Raw genomic sequence first — 13,780 nt, 5'->3', positions numbered from 1 at the left:
CATACTTGAGTTTATAAGGCGAACCTCCGTCAACCTAATTACTTGGTCATACTTTAGTTTTAGCATCAAACAAAACTCATCAGCTTCATTATCCATATTATTCTCCCAATTTGGCTGTTTTTAGAAATAAAGACCCCCTCAAAAGGACTTTGACTTTGAAGATAAGAGAATATGCTCTAAAAATATTTTAATCAATGATAGTTCTATTGTAATTGGCTTATAGCCTTAAATTGACTACTATAAAATGGATATATTCAGGGAGTAAATTCTCAGATGTGCAGTTTAAAAACATAATGAAAAACAAACCATACTTTGCCAACCCATTTTGCACACTGGAGTTAAATATGGCATAGGTTATTTAAACTTGAGCTTTAATTATTCAGAATACTATTTTTTTTTCAAGGAATAGAACTTTAACTGCAGTTTTTCAGTTTTCAGCCTCTACAAAGGGCACAGATGAAGCTAAATCTCTAATAACTGTTTTCTGTCACCCAGGCTGGAGCGCAGTGGCATAATCTTGGCTCACTGCAACCTCCACCTCCTGGGTTCAAGTGATTCTCCTGTCTCAGCCTCCCAAGTAGCTGGGATTACACAGGGGTGTGCCACTACACCGGGCTAATTTTTGTATTTTTAGTAGAGATGGAATTTCACCATGTTGGCAGGCTGGTCTCAAACTCCTGACCTCAGGTGATCTACCTGCCTTGGCCTCCCAAAGTGCTGGGATTATAGGTGTGAGCCACCGTACCTGGCCTGCAGTCATGCTTATAAAATGTTCTTTCTTTTTCTTTTTTTGAGACAGAGTCTCACTCTGCCACCCAGGCTGGAGTGCAGTGGCATGAGCTTGACTCACTGAAGCCTCAACCACCCTGGCTCAAGCAATCTTCCCATCTCAGCCTCCTGAGTAGCTGGAGCTACAGGTGCACGCCACCACATCCAGCTAAGATAGATAGATAGATAAAAGATAGGTATATATATATATATAATTTTTTTTGGTAGAGATCGAGTTTTGCCATGTTACCCAGACTGGTAAAGTACATTTTAAGAACTTAACTTAAAATGAAAATCACTTGGTTACATCACTCTTTAGAATTACTTCTTTGCTACTTTCCATCAAAACACGGGAACTGATAAGCCACAAGGGAATAAGTCAAAGGTTTCAAGTTAATAATTACCTTGCTGGTACCAAGCAGAAAAACTACACTGATTTCAATTCAAAAGTGTAAAACTTCTGTCATTTTAAGTTCCTGCTGAAACCATGGAAGACTAAAGCATCCATGGGTTTCTGCACCAAGCCTCCTGACACCTCACCTACCCAGTACAACATAAAAACCAAAAGAATGGAGATACTACTTAAATCTAGGACTGAAGACACTGCTGTATCCCGGAATCCCTCTAAAATAACTAGATGGTTTAGAAAATGTAATCCTGATTGTTCATCCTGGGTAGAAAACCTCAGAACCAATCTTTGACTACATTTCACCTTGCCCACTAAGTTTTCAAGAGTTTTGTCCACTTCTCAGGCGTAAAAATGAGATCTGTAGGTCTGTGAAAAGAAAAGTCAGGGCTTTCGGTTTTCAGTAGCAGTACCCTAAAGATTCACAAGATGGAGCTGTTATGACATGAAAGATCAACTGAAGAGCTCGCCAAGATTAGCTGTTAATTTTGTTAAAACACCACCAGGCCAGGCGCTGTGGCTCACGCCTGTAATCCCAGCACTTTGGAAGGCCAAGGCGAGTGGATCACCTGAGATACGGAGTTCAAGACCAGCCTGACCAACATGAAGAAACTCTGTCTCTACTAAAAATATAAAAATTAGCCGGTCATAATGAGGCATTCCTGGAATCCCAGTTACTCGGGAAGGCTGAGGCAGGAGAATTGCTTGAACCTGGGAGGCGGAGGTTGCAGTGAGCCGAGATCGCCCCATTGTACTCCACCTTGGGCAACAAGAGCAAAACTCCCTCTCAAAAAAAAAAAAAAGAAAGCCACCAAATGAATACATTGCTTCAAGAAAGATATAGCAAATAGAGCTGAAATAACTAATTCAAAGTTTAGAAACTATATTGAACACTTTAATAGCATTAAATGACAAATATGTGTAGACTCTCAAAACAGTATTACCTAATAACATAAATCTACATAATTAATGGGAAGGAAAAAAATAACAAGGAAGAAAACATCCTTCAGAAAATGGTGAGAGAATTCTACAGCGAAAAAAGCCTGAAGGTCTGGTGCTTTTTAGAAATATAGCTGGGTGAAATATAGCTGGGTGAGGCCGGGCGTGGTGGCTCACACCATTATAGCTGTGATTATACCCATTATAGGTGGGGTTATACCCAGCACTTTGGGAGGCCAAGGTGGGCGGATCATGTGGCCAGGAGATCGAGACCATCCTGGCTAACACGGTGAAAACCCATCTCTACTAAGAATGCAAAAAAATTAGCCAGGCGTAGTGGCGGGCACCGTAGTCTCAGCTACTCGGGAGGCTGAGGCAGGAGAACAGCGTGAACCTGGGAGGCAGAGGTTGCAGTGAACCGAGATCACACCACTGCACTCCAGCCTGGGCAACAGAGCAAGACTCCATCTCAAAAGAAAAAAAAAAAAAAGAAGAAGAAGAAATTAGCTGGGCAAAAACAGCAGGGAGTACCTGCAAAAGCCAGAGTCAATTCATTGATTTTTTTCAACAAATATTTTTTGTGGACCACCAGGATGTGCCAGGTACTTTTCCAGGCTCTGAAGACTAGCAATGAACAAAATAAAAGTTATTTTAACTCCCAAAGCGTTGGATTTCCAAATCAGATACTTCCTGTTGGTAGCCTTGGTGGTGGTTCAGGGGTAGAATTCTCGCCTGCTAAATCAGGTACTCCAGCTTGTAGGCCTCATGCTACAGCTTGGGGTGAGTGACTCATCTGTAAAAATCAATGTTTAGCACACTTTCAAATTCATGTAGATGCTGTAGTAATACTTGTCTCAGCCAGGCGTGGCAACTCATGCCTATAATCCTAGCACTCTGGGAGGCAGAGGCAGGAGGACTGCTTGAGGCCAAGAGTTCAAGACCAACCTGACCAACATAGCAAGACCTGTCTCTTAAAAAAAAAAAATTTTTAAAGAGAGAGAGAGACAAGGTCGCACTCTGTCACCCAGACTGGAGTACAGTGATGCAATCATAGCTCACTACAGCCTCCAACTCCTGGTCTCAAGCAATCCTCCTGCCTCAGCCTCCTGAGTAGCTGGGCCTACAGGTGTGCACCACCACACCTGGCTAATTGTTTTTTAATTATGTTTTTGGAGATGAAGTCAGGATATGTTGAGCGGGCTGGTCTCTAATTCCTAGCCTCAAGCGATCTTCCCGTCTATGCCTCCCTAGTAGCTGGAATTACAGGTGCAAGCCATCCTGCCCAACTCTGTACTTATAAGGAGGGGGTGTCCCACATACTTCAGCAGGAATTACTACTAAAGAACAACTTTCTTATCGACATCCTGGCTAATAATTCAGAGTTGCCACTAGGTGAACAACAGTGATATTTAGGATTTTTCAGGGCAACTGATATGAGAAATTCAATGAATTTTATAGCAACGGAGTTGCTATAAAACTGTACTGTTTTTATGCGTTTTAATGATTCCAATATTCATGCACTTAAAAAATAGCGATTTTAAGAAATTTAGTACTACTCAGTTACAAATTCATTCCTTCTTCTTTAATCCCAACTGGTTTCAACTGTTACTTAGCTGGATCTTGGATTTACTATCTTGTTACCCCCATTGTTAGGACTTCCCAGAATGCATCCTCCAATCCTACCATGCTTTGGAGTCTCAGTCATTGGTCTGGCATCAGAGCTCTCAGCTCTGTTAACAGCTTCAGAAAAGAAGGAAGTTAAGTCTCCCTAAAGGGATGATTTTGGTAAACCCAATAATTACCTTGCTGATAAACCAGTGGCGGATACGGGAAAAGGCAAACTATAACTTTACCTCTGACTTCCCAAAGTCAGAAATATAACTATCTATTTCAGGCCAGGTATGGTGGCTTGTGCCTGTAAACCCAGCACTTTGGGAGGCTGAGGCAGGAGGATCGCTTGAGGCCAGGAGTTCAAGACCAGCCTGAGCAACATAGACCTTGTCTCTACAAAAAAATAAAAGTCTATTTCACTTCCCAGATTTATAATCATTTTATCAAGTAGTCAAGACGTTACAACAAAATGTTAAAGATGTCCAGATTCTAAGGAAATTGGCAACTCAACAAGTCTACATTGTATCACTCCATTAATCAAAAAGATTTAAAATAAAAATGTTTCAGGAATAGAAGAAATATCTCCTATATCTTGGTTAGGCTTATAACTTCACTAATTAAACAGGAATATTAATTACAGTAATATAGTGAGGGCCAGTCTCATCTCCAAACTGGTTAGAGTCTTGTGGACCAAGTCAGTAGTCTGACAAGTAATTTACTAATGACCAGGCTATGGCCATTTGGTAGGCTGGTATTACTAACGCAGTTAAGTACATATATAGGGAACATGCTCTTAATTTAATTACATCTCATCTTTAAATCTTAGCAGTTAAGTTCAATGTGTCCTTATTGAGACTTATTTCTTATCTATTTATTTTATTTCATTTTTTGAGACAGAGTTTCGCTCTTGTTGCCCAGGCTGCAATGCAATGGTGCAATCTTGGCTCACCGCAACCTCAGTTTCCTGGGTTCAAGCGATTCTCCTGCCTCAGCTCCCGAGCAGCTAGGATTACAGGCATGCACCACCACACGCAGCTAATTTGTGTATTTTTAGTAGAGACGGGGTTCCTCCATGTTGGTCAAGCTGGTCTCAAACTCCCGACCTCAGGTGATCCGCCCACCTCGGCCTCCCAAACTGTTGGGGTTACAGGCGTGAGCCACCGTGCCCGGCATTGAGACTTATTTCTAACCCTGGATTTGGTAAATTCGATGAACTATACTACAGAATTACACCAAGTGGCTGACATTAGCATTTTCAAGTTGACTCATTGTGTGTTTCTCTAGATAACTTCAGAAATCTAGTAAATACCAGGCTTAGAAAGAAACACAAAAATCACCCTCTGGTACCACCACTCTTATTTATTTATTTATTTTGAGACAGAGTCTCACCTGTCACCCAGGCTGAAGTGCAGTGGCACGATCTTAGCTCACTGCAACCTGCGTCTCCAGGGCTCAAGTGATCCTCCTACCTCAGCCCTCCTGGACCACAGGCACCTGCCACCACACCCAGCTAAACTTTTTTTTTTCTTTTTTTTTGGCAAAGACAGGGTTTCACCATGTTGCTGAGGCTGGTTCTTGAACTCCTGAGCTCAAGCAATTCATCCACCTAGGCCCCCCAGAGTGCTAGAATTATGGGCATGAGTCACGGCACCTAGTCCACCCCCCGTTTTTAAATCTTTATTGTTTTGCAATAAAATTTGGAGAAAAAACAGTAGCAGTGGAGAGAATTTTCTTCTAAATTTATCTAGAGAATAAACATACAGCAAGAAGCTAATCCAAACCAAGCTTTCCTTTTTTTTTTTTTTTTTTTTTTTAACTTCTAGACTAGTTTTGGAGTATAAAATCCCTATCAGAAGAACTCATGTAGTTAAAAGAAAATGTTCCATCCCCATAAAGATGCTTTCGAAAAGGTATACCAGATTTCATCATTTCCAACAATACTTTACCTTATTCACTGCTCACCAAATGACAATGGCTCTTAACTCTGTTCTGGCTGTAAAGTTGGTAATATGATTCTAGAAGGATATACTCTAATTTGTTAAAAGTATATGGATACCTGAAATATTTTATCAACAGTGACAGAAGTCTATTTGAGAAGCTATCAGAAAGAAACACGATGACCGAAGTTCACACTGTTGTGCCCCTTATTCACTTAGAATTGTGACTTAGTAAAGAAAGACATGACTTACACCAACCCAAAAAACATTTGCTCAAAAAATTGTGTTAAGATTCCAAGGGAGATCATTAACTTATTAAAGAAATTAAAACACATACACACAAAACTTTTAGAAATACTCATTTGTTTTCCAGTTACATAGATCTTCTACTCATTGCAGCTCAAATAAATGCCTGTATTTGCTACTACACACTACCATATGTACCTACGTAGAGCAATAACTTAATTTGTCATGTCATAATTAAGAATAAGCTGCTGGCTGGGTGTGGTAGCTCATGCCTGTAATCCCGCACTTTGGGAGCTGAGGTGGGTGGATTGCTTGAGCTCAGGAGTTCGGGACCAGCGAAAGTCTGTCTCTACCAATACAAAAAAACTAGCCAGGTACAGTGGTGCGCACCTGTAGTCCCAGCTACCCAGGAGGTTGAGGTGGGAGGATTGCTCGAGCCCAGGAGGTGGAGGCTGTAGTGAGCCAAGATCACACCACTGCATTTCAGCCTGGGTAACAGAGTGAGACCCTATCTTTAAAAAAAAAGGGGGGGGGGAGAAAAAGCTGCTATTTTTGCTATTTTTTCTTTTCAGATAAGCTTTATGATGACTACATTTTGAAAACAGATATTCCAAGCATAATCTGTTTATTTTAATGTCTTTATAATATCAAGCACAAGGGTCTGCATTTCCAGTTGTCAAACTTTTCTGTTTTGCAATGACTAACAATTTTGACCATGGAAACATTCCCAAGAAAAATGCATTTATGCCAAATTGTAGATAATATTCTTTTAAGTTTCTGAAGCATCAATCTGTTTGATTAGAGGCTTGACTTTCTTTCAGAAGGGAAAAAAAGAAACACATATTCCATATTTATACATGCTTCTATATGCTCCCAACAATCACCTGAAAAAAACAGAACCCTACATTGTCAGAATTAGAATTTAACATGAAAGTTTAAGATACGGAATAGAAAAATATCTGATTTCCAAAACTAAAAAATCAGGTCATGATATTTGAGCACTTTAAGATTTACAGAAAGCTTTTATCTACCCAGTGTTTCACACTGTTTATTACCATGTTTTGGAAAATTTCTGGTATCTCAGAAGTTTTATGTTAGAAGATACTCTGAGCTATAGGTGCTTTTATATTTGATCCTAAAATTGATCCAGAGCAAAGGACATCCCTGCAATTTAAAAATATCCAATGAGCCCTCGCCTTTACCTTCTCTACCCACTGGATTTGGTAATAATCAAAGCAGGGTACCCGAGTCAAAAGATTTTCCAGAACTGGCTGGACTGATTACCTAACGGCATATGCCGAACTGAATAGCCACATTAAAAGGTCCAGATATGGGTTGGGCACAGTGGCTCATGCCTGCAACCCCAGCACTTTTGGAGGCTGAGGTGGGCAGATCGCTTAAACCAGGAGTTTGAGACCAGCCTGGGCAACATAGGGAAACCCCATCTCTACAAAAAAATAGAAAAATTAGCTGGGCGTGGTGGTATGTGCCTGTGGTCCCAGCTATTCAGGAGGGTGGGGCAGGAGAATCACTTGTGCCTGGGAGGTATAAGCTGCAGTAAGCCACGAACATGCCACTGCACTCCAGCCTAGGTGACAAAGTGAGACCCTGTCTCAAAAAAAAAAAAAAAAAAAAAGGTCTGATATGGATATGAGTCCTTAGACATTTTTCCTTAGTGGAGCTGACTGAGCCATGTTAAAGGTACATGCTCACTTGATCAACATTCCCCCATTATCATCCCTCAGACGACTGACCACATTAGGAACAAAGTCCAAGGCCAAGCTCATAAGAATGTATTCATGTAAAATTAATCACAATGGATTTTTTTATAAAAAAGAAAGAAAATCACACTCTAACGAATCAAGTTAATCAGATTTTTTTTAAAGGCTATAACCCAAAATGATGTCTACCACACCTTTATTTGTGTTTTAAACAAGTAACTTCCTTAAAAACAAAACAAAAGAATTCTTTCCGGCCTGTCAGACAGGAAGGCTCCTGCCCAAGGTCCACTGAGGTCTAGACCACTGGTAAAATCCAGAGTCATAAGAGCCTGTGCTTTTGAGCTGGGACAGGGCAGGCCAAGGGCAGAGTCTTCATTTGAGTAATCCACTTTATAGACACAACCAGTCCCTTATAAGACCTCAGTGTCCCTAAGTAATCTAAGTGAACACATTTAACAGGACACCAAAATGTAGCTTGTTTCCTATTTTGGAGTAACTTGAAGCAGCAATAAGAGTAGGTACCAAAACATCTATGATCATTCTGGTCCTTGGTAGGAATACAATCAATTATGAACACTGGGAAAACAGCTCTATGTCAAGAAAATGTTTTCTTCCTATAGCACACCTGTATGCCAGGGTATTATCAATAAACTTAGGGTCATCATTTTATACCTCTTCATTGCTCAAAATGGTCTGAGATGCTACAGTATGGTATACATACTGTAATACAACAAGCAGATAATTCAAGCCAACCCAATGGGGCCAATTCAAGAGGGAAGGATTCTGCAGTTTATATCAACTCCCAGGAAATCAGATGTAACAAATTCAAGTTTCTGAATAAATACAATGCTGATACTCCCACAGGAAAAACACATGCCAATTAGAGGTCCCTCCTGTATTTGTGGCACATAATTGGCCTGGGGCTGTTTGCTCCAATGCCTCCAATTGGAGTCTTACCCAGGAAGGCTCCTTGGAAGCAATGCAAAATTTGGAATTTCTAGCAGTACAGAACTGCAGCAAACTTCCTGGTAGAAGTGCAATGAATTTGTCTATTTCTATCTAATAGTCACGCCCAGAAAAACAGTAAGACAGCACACACAAGAACAAAATTACTATTATTCTAGACGTGCATTGCAAAGTGATGTTCACGTGTGTTGTGTATTGACATCTAGCTAAGGAAGGTCAATAACCTATGTAATTCTTACAACTCAAAAACCTTTGTACTCAATGTGAATCAAACTTCTGTACTGAAGGAAAAAAATTGAAAGGTAGAAAAAGAAAAAGATATTTGTCCTTGTGCCAAGTTGCTAAATACAGTACAAACTACTTCCATTGGAAAGGAGGCTAAGAAGAGATGGGTTTTTAAAAATGTTTAAAGTTGTACTTATAACACATGTTCTTTGTAAAAAGATTAGACAATATAAGAAGACAAAAACGAAAATAAAACCAAGAGTCACGGGCAGTCCCATGAATCATAAATATTTTGATATATATTCTTATTGTTATTTATTTTCCTGAGACAGGTCTTGCTATGTTGCCCAGTCTGGTCTCAAACTCCTGGGCTCAAGTGGTCCTCCCAGCACAGCCTCCTAAGTGGGATTACAATTGCCCCACACTCAGCTATTCTGGTGTATACAGTTGTAGACTTTTTTCCCCCTAGAAAAGTAAAGGTTTTTACCAATTTGTGGTAAACCTACCAATCTGTGCTACGGTTAGGTTTCTTTTCACTGGTATATACAGGAACAGCTATTTCCTTTTAGAAGTCTGTGTGCCTACCTTTATTAACTCTATCTTAACTGTGCAAATCTTAACTGTACTAGCCCATTACTAAATTTTCCTATACTCATTGAATAATCTAGTTTATTTTTACTATTTCATAAAGTTCCCACAGTCAAAATTCTGTGCTGGCTACCTGGTTTATTTTAGAACCAGTAATGAAGTATTGCGACTTTAGTTCCAAATACACATACAAAAAGGACTAATGTAATTTTTTCTTTTTTTTTTTTTTTTACCAAGACAGAGTAAATACTTTTGCTTTTATGCCTCCTCTCGTTCCCCAAGTTATATTTGCTTCTTTAACTAAATAATCTAGTTTTAAGACTAACTTCTTATTTAGTCAATGGTCTTTTTTTTGAGACAGGGTCTCACTCTGTCACCCAGCTGGAGTACAGTGGTGGCATCTCGGCTCACTGCAACCTCTGCTTCCCAGGCACAAACGATCCTCTCACCTCAGCCTTCCAAGTAGCTGAGACTACAGGTACATGCCACCACGCCTGGCTAATTTTTGTATTTTTTGTAGAGACAGGGTTTCACCATGTTGACAGGCTGTTCTTGAACTTCTGGCCTCTACCTGCCTAAGCCTCCCAAAGTGCTGGGATTATAGGCATGAGCCACCACGCCCAGTCTAATCAACCGACCTTTAACTCACAGCACAGCGAGGCATTTTAAGCATTTGTTGAGAGACATATAAGAAAATTCATATGTAGAACTAGTTGATCTGAGTAAACAGACTGTGTCCAAAAGACAAGGATGCCTTACCTTATCTGCATAAATTGGAATATCATGAAATGGAGATATATATTGTCCTTTCTCATTTTCTGCAAAATAAATTAGAAAAAGTTATTACTGTAATTAATTGTAGTGCTAAATGCACATAGTACACATTTTTTTTTCTGAGACAGGGTCTCTTACTCTGTCACCCAGGAGGGTGTACAATGGTGTGATCTTGGCTCACTGCTACCTCTGCTTCCCTCTTGAAGGCTCAAGTGATCCTCCAGCCTCAGCCTCCTGAGTAGCTGGAGTAGCTGGAACTACAGGCATGAGCCACTATGCCTGCATAATTTTTGTATCTTTTGTAGGGAGGTCGTGTTGCCATGTTCCCCAGGCTGGTCTCCAACTCCTGAGCTCAAAGCAGTCTGTCCACCTCGGCCTCCCAAAGGGCCGGAATTACGGGGGTGAGCCACTGCACCTGACCAATACACATTTTTTTTTTTTTTTGCAACAATTCATCTTTATTTCTTATTTTCCTCTGGGCGTGCAGAATCTGATATATTTCACCCCAGGTATATTTAGGATAGTTGGCTCTTCACTGGGTCAGGATGGCTGGGTGCCTTCTCCCCTGGCACGGTTCTCTTCTCTGCAGGGCGAGGGGCAGGGAGCTAGTAGAACCTCGCAATGCCAGCCACAATGGCAGACCCAGTGGAGCCCAGGATGAATTTGGTCAACCCGGAGAGTCCAGTTGCTCCCAGTGACTGCAGAGTAGCCACAAGGCTGCCCGGGGCAACTCCACCCCCATTGGCAATGGCCGCTGTGGACATCATCTTGGCTGCTATGGAGGACGAGGTGATTCCCGTCGCAGTGAAGCCCATGACGCTGAGCACCATGGGCACAGCCTCCACGGCCACAACTCCTCCAATCACGAATGTAGCAATCCTCGCCAGGGGTAAGACTACGACACAGCTAGAGGCCACCCTGGCCACTTTGGCCACACCGGTCACTGCTGATGAGGTGAAAGCTGAGGCCACCATGCCTGCTCGGGTTAATTCCCTGGCCCAGAGAAGGAGAGTTCCTGAGAATGTGAAGCTGACCCCACCATCTTAAGCTCAGATGTGTTCCACCAGTACACATTTTTAAACCAAGATATTATTCTCACACTAAGCTGGGCGCAGTGGCTCACGCCTGTAATCCCAGCACTTTGGGAGGCCAAGGCGGGCAGATCATGAGGTCAGGAGTTCAAGACCAGCCTGACCAATATGGTGAAACCCCATCTCTACTAAAAATACAAAAATTAGCCAGGCGTGGTGGCAAGTGCCTGTAATCCCAGCTACTCGGGAGGCTGAGGCAGAAGAATCACTTGAACCCGGGAGGCTGAAGTTGCAGAGTACCACTGCACTCCAGTCTGGGCAACAGATCGAGACTCTGTTTCAAAACACAAACAATAAAACATAAAAGTCCTTTTAGGGTCAATTGTGACTTTGCAGTCTGTCCAGCCCTCTATCAGTTTTAGAGAAACTGACAAATGTAATATTACAAAGCTAAAAAAAAGTTTATTTATATTAAGGAAGGATAAAGCACTTAAAATTTGATAACTATATAGTGGGTTCTAATTATTAGTATTTCTTAAGTTCCAGAGAGGTCCACTCGACAAAAACAGTTACTTCAGCTAGTGCCAAATTCTAGAAGTAGCTTTGGTCTCCCATAACGGAAGATATATATAACATATATATTATATATATAGAGAGAAAATATTAATTGCAAATAACCTAAGTAAAAGCAGTGTATTTATTCTGCATATATAGCTTGAAGATCCACCCCTCACCTTCAAACCAGTCACCTCTGTAAGCCCTTCCTACAGAGAAATTCTGGAGCCAACACTATTTCCAGAAAAACAGTTCCATGAATTATTAGTCAAAAGTTACTGCACTGCCTTTGTTGCTTAATTGCAAAATTAAATAAAATGGGGAGGGGTGGGTAGTTCTCACGCTTCCTGGATTTTTCTGATAGTTAACCTTCAGCTAGATGTTTGCTTTACGGTTCACTTTCCTTTTCCTCCCGCACCAGGCTACTTTTTGCTAGGAGCTTTGTTCCTTCAATGCCTATTCCCATTCGTCCCCTCTACTCCCCGCTTCCCGGTCCTTCATACACCAACTCAGAGTTCGAGGCACCTGCCCATTTCCTTCCAAATAAAACTGTAAAGAGATTAAAATAGAAGCGCTTGTGGTGACACATTTACGAACGCCTCCGTTATCGCCCATAATCTACTCCTAGTAGCTGGGGGTGGGGGGAGTAAGAGGATAAAGAAAAACCCCAAGTAGATTTCCTCCACCTACAAGGCCAAAAAAAAGGTGGTGCCCTAAGGAGCGTGGAGGGCGCCAGCCTGCAGCCTCCCGGTTTCCCCGTGCAGCCCTAGGTGCAGGACCCGGGGTAGGTACCCCCTAGACGCCGAATCCTGCAAAGGTAAAAAACTTGGCACTTTCTCAGTCATTCTTCCAGATTGACGTCATCTGTTTGATTTGAGAGGAACAGCTTTCTGTTTCATAAGGATTCCCAGCATCGGCGCTGAGGGAACACAGGCGGCGGAGAGGCAGGAGCGCTACCGGGACCCCGGAGGACCGGTCCAGCGCCTTCACAGAGGCTCCCGATCCGGGCCTCAGTTTCCCCTTCTGTAAAATGAGGGGGTGGACTTGGCTCCGCTCAGCGCCCATAATCTGAGCTACGGCGGCGGAATTAAGGTCTTTAGGAAGTCACTGCCCGCCCTCGGAGTCGCCGTCCCTCCAAACTGAGCAATCCTCTTACGGGCATTATGCTACCTCCAGGCACCTTTCTAGAGTGGGTCTGTGATTTCCTTTTCCCATCAGACCCTGTCCGAGTCGGACACATGTAAAACTAGCTGGGCCCAGGTTCGGGTACCCCGTGGCGTGAGAAAGGGACCATCGCCGTTCAGCGGGGAGGGATGGCCGGAGGCGACCCCCGCTGCCCCGACCGGCGGCGGCAAGTGTGCAATGTGAGGGCCGGCCAGGCCCCACAACGCGTCGGAGACTTGGGGCCGAACGCGGGCCGCACCCTCCCGGGGAGGCGAGGCCCGGGAATGAATGGGCGGACGGGCGCGGAGGGGCCGGGGGCCGCAGACACTCACTGAGGAATACTCGGTACTCCAGGGAGAAGGGAGCGGCGCGCTCCTCGGTACTGAAGCCGCTCATGGTGCCGGAGTCCAGCCGCCGCAGCTGCCACAGAGCCACCAGCCCGCACGCGGCGCCGACAGACAAGCAGAGAGCCCCGCGCCTGCGCACTACGAGTACTGGACCGGTGGGCGGGGCGGGGAGCGCCTTTAACGCCGCTCCGCTAGCGTTCCCACCCCCGCCGGGCCAACCCCGTGCGCAGGCGCACTCCGCACTCCCGAGCCCCGCCCCTCGGGCCCAGCCTCTGCGATGACAGTGGGGGATCAGAGTCTGGGCCACGTGGCTGCCGCCGGCGCTGGCTCTATTCCTTCGGCACTGGGCTCTGACCCGGGAGGGCAAATGCGCAGGCCCTAAGCTTGGACTAGCTAGGAGTTGACGGCCGACCACGCACACAGGGAACTCACCTTTGATTCTCACACACTCCTCCCCGCAGACCTATTCCTTATCTCAAAAGGCGATGATAAGTCATCTGCT

The 13,780-nt window shown here is 43.4% G+C and overlaps 1 protein-coding gene and 1 pseudogene across 3 annotated transcripts in view; both read right to left on the bottom strand.

The window, feature by feature from the left end:
• Nucleotides 1-13,430, bottom strand: part of PPA1 (pyrophosphatase (inorganic) 1) — a 29,790-nt gene extending 16,360 nt beyond the window's left edge. For both annotated transcript variants that reach the window (XM_025396075.1, XM_025396074.1), the window contains exons 1-2: nt 13,264-13,430; nt 10,167-10,225 (exon numbers count right to left, since the gene is read on the bottom strand). In XM_025396075.1, the coding sequence (XP_025251860.1) occupies nt 10,167-10,225; nt 13,264-13,327 (123 nt within the window). In that variant the 5' untranslated portion in view covers nt 13,328-13,430. The remainder of the gene's footprint in view (nt 1-10,166; nt 10,226-13,263) is intronic.
• LOC112631257 lies at nt 10,610-11,234 on the bottom strand (annotated as a pseudogene). The gene has a single exon (XR_003121093.1). The product of XR_003121093.1 is annotated as an interferon alpha-inducible protein 27, mitochondrial pseudogene (transcript).
• Nucleotides 13,431-13,780: the final 350 nt, after the last annotated feature.

Source organism: Theropithecus gelada, chromosome 9 (assembly GCF_003255815.1).
Source record: "Theropithecus gelada isolate Dixy chromosome 9, Tgel_1.0, whole genome shotgun sequence".
Classification (NCBI taxonomy): Eukaryota; Metazoa; Chordata; class Mammalia; order Primates; family Cercopithecidae; genus Theropithecus; species Theropithecus gelada.
The sequence above is the reverse complement of the archived record's forward strand: the minus strand, read 5'-3'. Positions and strand labels throughout refer to the sequence as shown.